Here is a 13,404-nt window from a genome sequence, read left to right on the forward strand (position 1 = left end):
ATGTTTACAGGAGGACAAAACACATGCATATATTTACTGTCCGCAATACATGCTAGTCCCTCTTTACCTCTCAAATTCTAGTCAAGCAAGAAAGATGTACGAAGAGTAGAAAAATTATTAGATGCATTGTTCTGTACTATAATTATAAATATAGTTCTAAAATCTGTTTTTTTAAATCCTCACCTGAGAATGTGTTTCTATTTATCTTCAGATAGAGTGGGAGGAAGGGAGAGAGAGGGAGAGAGAGAGACACATCGACTGGCTGCCTCCTGCACACCCCAACCAGGGCTGGGGTCGATTCGCAACGAGGTACGTGACCTTGACCGGAATCAAACCCACGACTCACTGGTCCACAGGTTGATGCTCCAACCACTGAGCCAAACTGGCCAGGGCTATATATAAAATCTTGATAAATTTTCATGTATGTGTTTAATGAGATAATGGGTGTTAGTTTTTATTCTCCAAAGTTTAGGTGTTTTCAGCAGTATCAGTGTCTCCTAAAATAGGCCCTTTGGTGGCCCTTTCAGCAACTCAGGGTACTGATTTTGCATAACCTTTCTGTATATGTTAATGTGCAAATAGGGAAATACCAACTCCTCCAAAAACTAACACAGGACCATCTCAGAGTTTAAGCTCTAGCCATTTTTCTTTATGTCTTTATTCTTAGACAATACAAGTCCCTTCCTTGTATAACTGAGGACCTGACCTTGCCTCTTTCCCTGATACTGAGAAGGAATCTGAATAACAAGCCTAGTATCTGACTTTTTTAATCAAGAATCCCTCTCCATGACCCCAGCTGGGGATTTATTTACACAATTATGGTTGGAGGAAATTGGACAAGAGTAAATGAGTTTATTCTCATGAGTTTCTCTTCCCTTCCTACTGAAGTACAGTCATTACTCTTCCTGACATTTCTAATTATCTACCTGGTCACCCTGATGGGAAACAGCCTCATCATTCTGGTTACTGTGGCTGACCCCATGCTACATAGTGCCATGTACTTCTTCCTCAGGAACTTGTCCTTCTTGGAGATTGGCTTCAACCTAGTCATTGTGCCCAAAATGCTGGGAACCCTGATTGCCCAGGACACAACCATCTCCTTCCCTGGATGTGCTACACAGATGTATTTCTTCTTCTTCTTTGGGGTTGCTGAATGCTTCCTCCTGGCCACCATGGCTTATGACCGCTATGTAGCCATCTGCCATCCCTTGCACTACCCAGTCATCATGAATCAAAGAACATGTGCCAAACTGGCTGTTGCCTCCTGGTTTCCAGGCTTCCCCCTAGCCACTGTGCAGACCACGTGGCTCTTCAGCTTTCCATTCTGTGGCACCAACAAGGTGAACCACTTCTTCTGTGACAGCCCACCTGTGTTGAAGCTGGTCTGTGCAGACACAGCACTGTTTGAGGTCTATGCAATCGTTGGAACCATTCTGGTCATCATGATACCCTGCTTGCTGGTCTTATGTTCCTATTCTCACATCACTGCAGCCATCCTCAAGATGCCATCAGCTAAAGGGAAGCATAAAGCCTTCTCTACCTGCTCCTCCCATCTCCTTGTCGTCTCCCTTTTCTATGTATCTTCAAGCCTCACCTACTTCAGGCCTAAGTCCAATAATTCTCCTGAGAGCAAGAAGCTGCTGTCATTGTCCTACACTGTTGTAACTCCCATGTTGAACCCCATCATCTACAGCCTGAGAAATAGTGAGGTGAAGAATGCTCTCAGCCGGACCTTTCGCAAGGCCCTAGGCCTTAGAAACTACATCCCATAGACATTAAGAGATAAAACTAAAGTTTATTGAATGGTGAATAATCAGTTTTATATTTGTAATTCCTCTCTGTCTTTCTTCATATCTCCATTGGGATGAAACACAGATGTTGAAATGACTATTGGAGAGCTCAGTACATGGAAAACAGCGCAGAGGTATATTAGATCTATTTCTACCACCTGGAAAACTCCTCTGCCTGCCCATTGTAAACTTACTTTTTTTTTTTTTGGTACGTGCCCCTAGCCATTAGGGCCTAGCAGGAACTGAACCCGGGACTCTCTGGTCCGCAGGCCGATGCTCCAACCACTGAGCCAAACCGGCCAGGGCTACATTTTTTTTCTTATTGGTACTTCAACACTTCTTTTGCCAAATAATTCCAGATATTCAAAGTTCTATGTCCTGCTTATAATCTTAACTTAGGGATACATATAGACAGAGAGCAAATTGATAAAAATTTATCTTGTCACTTTGTCTTCAGTTGGGTAAATATGACTCCATTTACCAGATAGAAAACCCCATGATTTCTTCCGATATATAACTCTCCTCACTGTCTTGTTTTAGTTTTCATGCCCTTTAGGTAATGTTAGTCCTTTTAAACTCACTGGTATGGCCCTGGCTGGTATGGCTCAGGGGTACAGCGTTGGCCCGCAGACCAATGAATCCCGGGTTTGATTCCAGCCAAGAGCACATACCTTGGTTGCAGTTTGTCCCTGGCCATGGTTGGGGTCGTGCAGCAGGCAACCAGTGGATGTGGTCCTATCACGTCAATGTTTCTTTCTGTCTCACTCTCTTCCATCCTCCCACTCTATCTGATAATAAGTGGAAGAATATCCTCAGGTAAGGAATAATAATAAAGAAAAAGCTATATAAATAAATAATAAACTCACTGGTATGTAGTATGGATATAGGAAAGTGGATCAATAATCCCCATACACACACCTTTATAACCCCAATAATCATTTCTTTTCCTTACTCTAGTTTACTTAGGAAGAATGACTTGAGCTTCTGTGGAATCTCTCTCTATCCCATATTTACATTCATATGCTTTGTAGAAGTGATATCATAAATTTCTATCATAATGCTGCTTTCATCAAAGCTTAAAATGGATCCAAGATGATTCCAACATAGCTGTTCTTTAACCACAAAAAGATTTCTCATTCTTTTTATAAATTCATAGCACTCTATTTTGTAGATATACTATCATTTATTTGAGTCTTTTGTGATTACAAATCATGCTTTAAGAAAAAGCTTAATGAATATGCCATTTTGTATGTTTGCCAGTATATCTAATGAATGGAAATCTAGAAATTGGATTTATTGGGAAGTGTAAATACTCTAATGTTGATTTTACCATTTAACACTCCCACCAGCATATTTCCTTACAGCCCTGTCAAAAACATCTGTGACCACACATCTGAATTTTGCTTATATAATAGGTAAAAAAACAAAACAACCTCAATTAAATTTTAATTGGAATGCAATAAATTTTAAAACATGGAATAAATAGGTGAGTGAATTAGAGAAAAGGCATGCACTTCATTCAGACTTCTGAGTTAATAGTTTATATCAGCAATTTTCAATTGATATGCTGAAAAAAAAATTTAAAACATGCAACATCTGACTGTTTAGTCAGGGTCACTGACTTCTTTTCCCTTAGATTGTCAAATAAAGAAATGACAACAGCCAATACAATAGCTGTCTAGTATGAATGAATGAAAATTATACCTACATTTTTTTTGTCAGGTTGGCAAAAAATATATTTTCTGGTGTGCTGCAGAATTTTAGTAATTAGTCTATGTGTGCCATGAGATTAAAAAATGGTTGAAAATTGCTGGTTTAGATAAGTAGCAGTTGGTGATGTCTTGGTACTCAATTTTCTCTACTTGAAAGGTTCTTTATCTTTATTTTAGCCAAATTCATCTTATTTTTCAAGGTCCTTGAGATTCCTCAAGCCACATAAATTATACTCTCCTGTATGTATCTATTCTAAGTTTATCAGTAGATGAGTTATTTGTATACACTGTGCTGTACTTTTTACATGTTTGTCTTTCTCCAATGTACCTGAAACTGAAAATGAGAGCGGTACAAGTGTTTCTGTTTTAATATGACAAAGGCATCCCTAAGAACATATGTTCTGCACAACTCTGTCCTAAAAATACTTTGGGTAAATAGGGTTAGGGAAGACCACTCAAAATACATGCAACTTTGAAGACAGAGCATTAACAGAAACAATAGTTGGTACCTGGAGAGACGACACAGACTGCTGGGCATGCAGCTCAGTGGGGCTGGAAGTCGCCATAGTAAATATTGAACATGCACAATAATGGTAGAATAAAAATGACAACAATGCTTTACTTAAAACAAGGGTATATGGTGCTGAGACACTGCAGATGATGTTCTGAACCAGGGAGGTAGCCCTAGATGGCCTCAGGAGTCATTGCCACTTTCCAGGAGCCAAAAGTTGGACAAAGCCAAGGGTGCCTCTCTGGGCGGAGCTCAGGTACAGGCACACTTTCAACATTTTCTTAAAAACAGTTAAGAGGACTCCTGGCAAAGCTCAAGGACATTTACTTCAGTGTTGAAGGTTATCATTTTATTCCATGTATTCTGCTTTGCTTTGCCCAATAAAAACTTTCATATTACCACGAATCATTCTCTAATTTTTCAACAATATGTGAAAGATGAATAAATGAATGAGTAATCCAGCTAAGAAATGATGATGACTTGGAGTAGAGTAGTAGTAGTAGCAAGTGATTCTAGACAATTTGGGGGGGAAGAATTGGCTTTACTCAATAGTAGAATACAAGTGAGAAAAAAACTGCCGACTGAATACAGATGGGTTGATGCTAGAATAAGATCAATTCTTGTTGTAGGGAACGGGTGTTCCGAAAGTCCTTTTTTATGGAGAGATCCATAAAAGAGGTATGAAAGTGATATCTTCTCCGGAAAGGTAAAGCCTAAAGGTTTGTTTTTTTTTTTCATATCCCTGTTATGAATCCCCTTCCACCTTTTAGAAACATCTACCCCAAACCTGCAGTAACTCATCATTCCTTGGCACCAAAGGCTTTTATCATAGGCCATGTTCTCCCGGAATCAGATATGGAGCCAAGGATTCAAGTGCAAGTGAGTTATTGAAAAGAAATTATTAAATGAGTAGGGAAACTAGGAGAAAAAACTAAGTAAAAAACAAACAAACAAACAAAAACAAGTAATTTCAGGTGAAATCTCATACTCAGCCTGATCCAGCAAGGAACTGCAGAACATAAATCAAGCTCAAAGTTTGTTCTACTTCAGGTCACGGGAAGTACATTTGTACTCCCATTCCAGTCATCCACAAGCTACTGGTGAACCATGAGGAAGAGAAGAGGAAGAATTAAAACTCCCAGGTACTTCTGTCTCCTGGAGAGGGTCCCCAGTGCCCAGGGACATTTTTCTGAAGGTCAGAACTTTCAAAATGACCATTAAAAAAGTGACCACCAAAACCCTAAACCTAGATTTCAACATACTGTGTTCTTTCCAAGTTCAATATCTACCTACCAGTGTGAGTTTCTATTACATCTACTTTTTCCCAGATGGGTACAGTAATCCCCTTTTATCTATGTTTTTTTTCTTTCCACAGTTTCAGTTACCTACGATCAGCTATAGTCTGAGAATATTAAATGGAAAATTCCAAATATTAACAATTCATGTTTTAAATTACACGTCATTCTGAGTAGTGTGATGAAATCTTGTGCTGTCCTGCTACATCCCTCTTGGGACAGGAATCGTCCCTTTGTCCAGTGGACTCCCACTGTATACACTACCCACCCATTAGTCACTTAGTGGCCATGTTGGTTATCAGATCAACTGTCATGCTATCGCAGTTTTTCAGTTCAAGTAACCATTATTTTACTCAGTAATGGCCCCAAAGCACAAGGCTAGTGATGCTGGTGATTTTGGTGTGCCAGATAGAAGCCATTAAGTGTATGTTTGTATAGGAATAAACACAGTTACTATCTGCAGTTTTCAACATCTACTGGGGGTCTTGATACATATCCCCATGGATAAAGGGAGAGGGAGACTACTACAATTGAAACACACAAATATTCAAATTCATATCCAAGGATATATATTATCAGAAACAATAGAGTCAAACACACAACTTTGAAATAAATATTTTCTTATTTCAACATTTTTAAGGTATCTTAGTTTTTCATAATAGACTCAGAACAACACATCATTATATAGAGCAGTGATAGTTCCTTCCCTTCATCTCTCAGTTTTACAAGGGGGTCCCTTTGGGATTCCTGGGATGTATGTGCAGGCACCATGGTAGACACTGAGTAAACAAAAATGAACAAGTCAGATATGGTGACTGCTTTCAGTTAGCAATGTAAAATCAAATGTCTATTTCAGAAGCACTCTAAGGAATGTTCCGATATGCATTAGAGCCTTTGGGTGCAGATCAGCTGAGGAAAATTTTATCTCCAAGCGTAGACTTAATTTTACTTTCTCAACTTCAAGTCCTATTTCAGAAAGGTTGGGATTTCAAAACTGTTGGTCAGACTTTCTTCTCCTTGTTTAACCACGAGTTAATAGCCTCTCCAACCAAGTGCTTACCATTTTCATTAATATTCTCCACTTGGCTTAGATAACAATGAATGGATTTTCCTCCCCATGCCTGAAAACTTCTCTTGAGTCCAGGTCAGAAATATTCCTGAGAACAAGCCCAGGAGAATCAAAAGGGAGGGGAGATGTAAAGAATACTAGCATGAAGGAAATTAAATCACTATCTCAAAGAGATCTCTTTACTGCCTTGTACATTGAATCATCATTCACAATAGCCAAGACATGGAAACAACCTGTGTCCATTGACAGATGAATGGATAAAGAAACTGTGAGATACACATGTGCGCGCGCACACACACACAAACTCACACACACACACAGGAATATTTATCAGCCATTAAAAAAAAAAAAATTCTGCACCCAGTCAGTGTGGCTCAGTGGCTGAGAATCAACCCATGCACCAAGAGGTCACCAGTTTGATTCCCGGTTAGGGCACATGCCCAGGTTGTGGGCTTGACCCCCAGTGGGGGCATGCAGGAGGCAGCCAATCGATGTTCTTTCTCATCGATGTCTCTATCTCTCTCTTCCTCTCTCTCTAAAATCAATAAAGATAAAAATAAAAACAAATTCTGCCATTTGCTACAACGGGGATAGACCTTAAAGTCAGAAAAAGACAAATACTGTTTTTTCTCATTCATATGTGGAATCTGAAAAAAACAGATACCACAAACTTTCAGAAACCAAGCAGAATGATGGTTGTCAGTGTCTGGGTAGGGTGGGGGAAATGGGGAGATGTTGGCCAAAGGGACAAACTCAGTTATAAGATGAATAAGTTCTGGGGATCTAATGTATAGCAAAATGACTTGAGTTAGCAAAGAGTATCTCTTCATTATTTTCAAGACTGTAAAGGTTATTATGTGAGGTGATGGAAGTGTTAACCTACTGTGGTAATAATTTTGCATATATACATGTATCAGATCATTACTTTGTATACCTTAAATGGACACAATGCTGTAAGTCAATTATATCTTAATAAAACAGGGGGGAATAAAAAGGAAGTTAAAAAAGAATACTGGCATGCTCCTCTAATCTTTCTTGGGTGGTAACCTTGGAGGGTGGACCACTGCATTTTGTCCTTTTTTCTCTGGAGCCTTACAAGTGCAGAAAAAATTGGAGCTGCTATAGACCATCCTCCAATTATGGGTTTGCAGAATCTCCATGAATTTTTGCACTCCTGGGAACTCCTCAAAACTCATGCCTATCGGAAAGTGAACTTGTGACTTCACCTGAGAAAGAAGAAGCATTGGGGGAAATCACTTCCCTACAGTAAACAGCAGGGACCAAAGTAGTCCTAAGACCCAGCCTGAAATTCTCTGGAGTGATTGACACAGGCCCAGCCCAGAGAGTCCCTGGCGTGACTTATGCTGCACAGCTCAGAGCATATTAACTGCAAGTACTGGCCCAGCCACAGTCCAGGATTTACCTGGGATGTCTGACACAGCCCAGGGACAAAGTTTCTTTGAGAATGTGACAAGGCACAACCTCAGAGTTCACCAACAATGTGAACAAAGACAAACACAACCAAGGGTGTCTTTGGAATGAGTGGCATAGACATCGTCTGGGGCTTTTCTGACATGACACCGACACAGCCATACTTTAGGAACTCCCTTGGAGCAGATTATTCAGACACAGTCTAAGGCTGACCCAGAGCGATGACACAAACCAGGGCTTCTCCGGAATGGTGATACAGACAAGTCTCACTGACAGGAGGTAAGTAAAGGGTGAGAGGATAGGACACAGGCTTGAAATCTCTTGTGGATGGTATAATGCTTCACTGCCAAAAACTTGTGTCTTTTTTGACACATGTCTGAGAGACAAGAAAGGACACCAGAGGTATCAAGTAAAGAACACAGAATTTTATAAGACGACAAATTAGGGAACCTGGCAAAGGATAGAAAACAATGATAATATATATGTTGTGCTTTGGAATATTCAAAGTTTTTGCATATAGATTATCTCATTTCATACCCACAACCATCCTGTCAGGTGGGTAAGGCATTTATAATAATCATCATTTTATAGTTGAGAAAACCATAACTCAGAAAACATCATGTCAGAAGCTCTGTGTCTCACGTGTAAAAATAATACTAATAACCAGAACTGTAACTCTGAAGTTATGACTCCAAAGTCCTTGCCATTATGACTGTGTGGTCTCAAACTATTGTTTATGTTGTAGTTTCACAGAGTTCTCTCAAGTATGTTGTCTAGTTCTTCCTTGTTGAAACAAAGCGTTGAATCTCCAAGGTATTACCCCTGATAGGAGATACTCTGGGTAGAGATGTAGCTGCCAGGCAACCCCAACTCTTTCCCCATAACTTCCCCCCACCCCCGGGGGTTCTCGCTTTGTCTCTCTGATGGTTGCAATCACAACCACACTTATCCATGGCTCTTTCTTGCAAAACCAGCCGTAAAACAGTACGGGTACTATACTGCACTGATATCCTGACAGCCAGAACTGTGCCCAGGCCATTATAAGAAGTCAGGTCAAACTCTTCCCAGCAACTTCCCCCTGCCATCCTCCCCTGCTTTGTAGGGGAAAACAGATTTTCAAAAGAGAAAGAAATGAAAGGTGAAAGGTATAAAAGAAAGGGAAGGCTAGATCAAAAGAAGGAAATTTAAAGGGAAGAGTTAGAAAAGGATCCAGGCAAATAAAGAAAAATATGGAACTACAACTCGTGGAAGGAGGCAGCTTCAGAGTCATAGTTAAGCTTTCGTACTGTGTTTTGTGCAGACCTAGGGTCCCAAGAAGATGCACGAAGGGGCCATTTCTGGGGAAAGGAGAAAGGAAAAGCCAAGCCACTGGGGCTCTGAGTCCCTGCTATTGTTCATCTCCATTGGACTTAAGTATTGAAATTCCCTGTAGGATTTGTTTTTTGTTTTTAAAGGGAGGGAGCACCTCTGCTTTAAAAGTTAAAAACCTGCTGTTGGGCATATGCAAGTTCCCCCAGCTTCATTAACTGGACGTTCAAAGAGTCTCTTTGATAATTTCTGAATCTGTGGCCCGAGGACCTTCCTCCCTAACGCCAGCCTTGTGTCACATGTTGTCTAGAGTCTAAGGGGTGTCATCTGGTTGTGTGTCATTTGAAAACTCTCAGACTATGTATGATGGGCTGCAGTTTTCTTCTGGTGTCAACAGTCTGGGGTCTCAGCTGCACTTCACCAGATTGCTTTCTATCTATCCAACACTGCAGGACTGAAAGGTTTGACTTAGAGTCTTTTTTATTATAAAAATTATAGCAAAAATAACAATGACAATCATTCAAATTTGTGCAGTGTTTTATGATTCTACATTTATTTTCATATCTTTTACAAGTCAAGAATTTAAAACATTGTTAAAAGGACTTTTCACAAGCACTTAAAAATAATAGTGATTATTTTAATTCATCATGGATTCATGACAAAGAATGTCATTACCTTTTTAGATATCAGTATGTGAAGCCAATTAAAAATTAGTAATTCGACAAAGATGTGTTGTTATTATGTAGATACCGGGCAATGTAATATGGATACAATGATCTATACTGTTTGGTTTGTGTCTTCAGGAAGTGCAGAGTTTTCAGAAAAAGATACATATAAAAATAATTATGATAGAAAATCACTTTTATAATAAGGGTATTTTAAGATGCTATGAAGACTACAAGGGAGAGAGTAATTAATTACACCCAGTTGGGGGATGAGGGTGATCAGAAGAGATTTTACAAAAAAAGTTGACATTAGAAATTTGATTAAAGAATGGTTTATCTGCATGGTTTATCTGCATTTTTCTAAAGCATTTGATGAACTCTTTCATAAGATCTTTATTACTACATTAAAGAAATATGTTCCAGATAGTAGTATATAAACTGTGTCTATTTATACACAACCATATCTGAAATGATTTAAAGTAATTAATAAAATAAATAAATAAATAGTTTTTCTATTTGCCCAAAAATTAGAGGTTAAAACCTCTTAGTGTGGACATCTGTGGCACACTAAGTGATGCAAAGCCCTTATAATAGAGTAAAGCTTTAAAAATATCTTCTCAGAACATAGCAAAATATTTAAACAAAATAAATATACCTCAGAAGATGAAACCCAATATACTACGTATAAAACACAAACACACACACACACACACACACACACACACACTCAACTAGAGCTCCAACAGTGTCATCAAATTTATGTAAAGATAATTAAACTTAGGCTACATTGATTCCTAAGTCCTTGGAGTTAAGCGCTTCACTAGGTGAAGAAGGTACAGTGACAAATGAATAGATTTGTCCTCACAGTGTTAACAATTCAATAACATAAATAGAGGCACACCTGTGCCTTTATAAAAGGACTCTTCTGAAGGTTGACACAGAGTGTTCTATGAAAATTTTAAAAATATTCTTTGATTTTCCAAGGGAAGGCAGGGAAGCTTCACAAAGAAAATCCGGTTTCAGCTGATAATTGCAAGATGAGCAGAAAGCTACGTGCACTCGCAAGAAGAGGTTTCTGGGAGTAGAGAGCCACCTGCACAAAGGCAAGGCGGGGTGAGAGAACATGAGTGCACAGAACAGAAAATACGTTCAGGTGACCAGAGCATCAGCAGTGTAGGGGATTTAAAACTGGAAAAATAGGCAGATATCACAGAAAAAGTCTTTGTTAAAAGTTTTGTCTTTATTCCAAGGACAGCAGGGAGTGACTGAACGACATTAAGCAGCGAAGTAGCTTAATCAAAATTGCTGCCAGATTACACACAAGTCAAGGATGGTTTCAAGAGAACAAACTGGAGTCAGGTTCTACAATCTTACAGGCCAGTGAAAATGTAAAGGCAGTGTGGTAGGAATGGAGAAGATGACACCGAATCCGTGTTTAGAAGGAAAAATAATCAAGTTTAGGGGATGAATTAAAGGATTTTTAGCCCAGTTCCTGGGTTACACAGTGGTGGTGTCATTTTCTGAAATGGGGTAGATAAAAGGAGAAGGCTTGGGGTGGAGGGACATAATGAATATAATTTATAACCCATCCCTGTTTAAATCTGCGTATATTGCACAAGACTGTATTGTTGATGTGTGCAGTCTTTTGTATCTAAATTCCTTATGCATGGAGGTCACTGTGCCTACATTCTGTTCATACAGGTATTTCCCTGAATTTTTTCACATTTTCTTTATTATTTATTCATTCATTCAATAACACTGCACTGGGCCTATACCTTGCTAGGAATTGGAATAAAAAGTTGAATGGCATAATTGCTACTCTCAAGGAGTATACCACCTAGAATATGAGATGGAGACATAAAGCCTATGACAGTGGTATTCCAGTGTTGCTAATACCTTGAAACTTCCTGCTGCTCTCTAGAAATTGTCTTTCTCTATGCTGTCCTACTGCCACCCTCTGCCAAATGCTCCAGCTTGACCTCACCCCACTCAGACTTGTCCCAGCTTTCAGAGAGTGGGTGAACGTGATGCTGATGGTTAATCCATGGTTGGAGTCAGACTGCCCACGATGCATATCTTGATACCAACATTTGCTGGGTGCCTAACCTTAGAAAAATGACTCAACTCCTCTGTTCCTTGGATTCCTTGGCTGTAAAGTAGGACTGACAATAGTCTCTATATCTTCAGGTTGTTGTGAGATACAAACATGACACATGCAAAACATTTGGATTAGTGCCTGGCACTTATCTGGTGCTCATTAAATGTTAATTCTTACTATGAAAATAGATAATGTATCAAAATAAGTTTTTGTAGAAGTGATGACCAGCTTGAAGTTATTTTTAAATGCGTTTTTATTGATTTTTTTTTATAGAGAGAGGAAGAGAAAGAGAGAGATAGAAACATCAATATGAGAAAAAATACATTGATTGGCTATCTCCTGCACACCCCCTACTGGGGATCAAGCCTACAACCTGGGCATGTGCCCTGACCTGGAATTGAACCAGGACCTCCCAGTCCATGGGATGATGCTCAATCCACTCAGCCACAACAGCTGGGCCTGCTTGAAGTTTTAAAAATGAATGATATTCAGTGGCTCAGTGGTTGAACATTGACCTATGCACCAAGAGGTGGCTTGTTCGATTCCAGGTCAGGGCATATGCTCACGTTGTGGGCCAGATCCCCAGTGGGGGGGCATGTAGGAGGCAGCCAATCAATGGTCTCTCTCATTTATGTTTCTCTCTCTTTCTTCCTCTCCCTTACTCTCTCTCTAAAATCAATAAAGAAAAAAATTAAAATTAAAAATGAATAATATTTGGCAAAAAAAAAAATTTTTTTTTTTTTTGGTATGTGCCCCTAGTGTAAACCAAACCAGGAATCTCTGGTCTGTAGGCAGATGCTCCAACAGCTGAGCCAAACCGGCCAGGGCTCAGCAAAAAATTTTAAGCAGCATTTTCTCATTGTTTTTCTTCTTTACCTCCCTCCTTCATTCAGCACCCTGACTTCACGCCTTGTACCTGCTCAGGACTTTATTCAAGCATCATCTTCTTAGTTGAGCCTTGTGTGACACTCCCCACTCTCCCAAACGCCCATTTCCTTCTCCACAGCTTTATTCTTCTCCATTATTCTTGTTGCTAACAAACCATACATTCTACTTATGTAATTTGTTTATAATCTCTCTTCTCTACTGGAAGTTTAGTTCTACGAGGGCAGAGATTTGTTTGTTTGTTTGTTTGTTTGTTTGTTTTTCTTATATATTATCTTCAGTATCTAGAATAATGTCTAGAATACAATCAATATTGATTGAATAAACGTTTCTCTTATCAGAGGTGAAAAGCAAGGGCTATGGTAAGTTTAGGCAATGGGTTAGATAAGAAGTTGATTTTTAAAAGTAGACTTAACATTATATTAGAATAGTTATAATGGGTTGCATTTATTGCATATGTATTATATACCAGATACCATGCTATGTGCTTTAGATTTCTTTCTTTCTTTAAGTGTGCACTTATCAGAAAGAATTTCAGAGTCCCAATTTTGAAGCTTAGTTATTGATACGATGATTAAATCTTCTGTTTCTTTTTCATAGGATTTAATAGTATTAGTTACACCTGAATAGTTTAAGTTGG

The 13,404-nt window shown here is 39.1% G+C and overlaps 1 protein-coding gene across 1 annotated transcript; it reads left to right on the forward strand.

Moving 5' to 3' along the window:
• Window positions 1-794: 794 nt before the first annotated feature.
• LOC118628419 (olfactory receptor 10A5) lies at window positions 795-1,841 on the forward strand. The gene has a single exon (XM_036259385.1). The coding sequence runs from the start codon at window positions 819-821 to the stop codon at window positions 1,770-1,772; it is 954 nt and encodes a 317-aa protein (XP_036115278.1). The 5' UTR covers window positions 795-818; the 3' UTR covers window positions 1,773-1,841.
• The last annotated feature ends 11,563 nt before the right edge of the window (window positions 1,842-13,404 follow it).

The sequence above is a fragment of the Molossus molossus genome, unplaced genomic scaffold, assembly GCF_014108415.1.
Source record: "Molossus molossus isolate mMolMol1 unplaced genomic scaffold, mMolMol1.p scaffold_m16_p_13, whole genome shotgun sequence".
Lineage (NCBI taxonomy): Eukaryota > Metazoa > Chordata > Mammalia > Chiroptera > Molossidae > Molossus > Molossus molossus.

What these genes read in the sequence shown, in the direction of transcription:
- LOC118628419 (XM_036259385.1), top strand. Translation starts at nt 819, where the DNA reads ATGGTTGGAGGAAATTGGACAAGAGTAAATGAGTTTATTCTCATGAGT.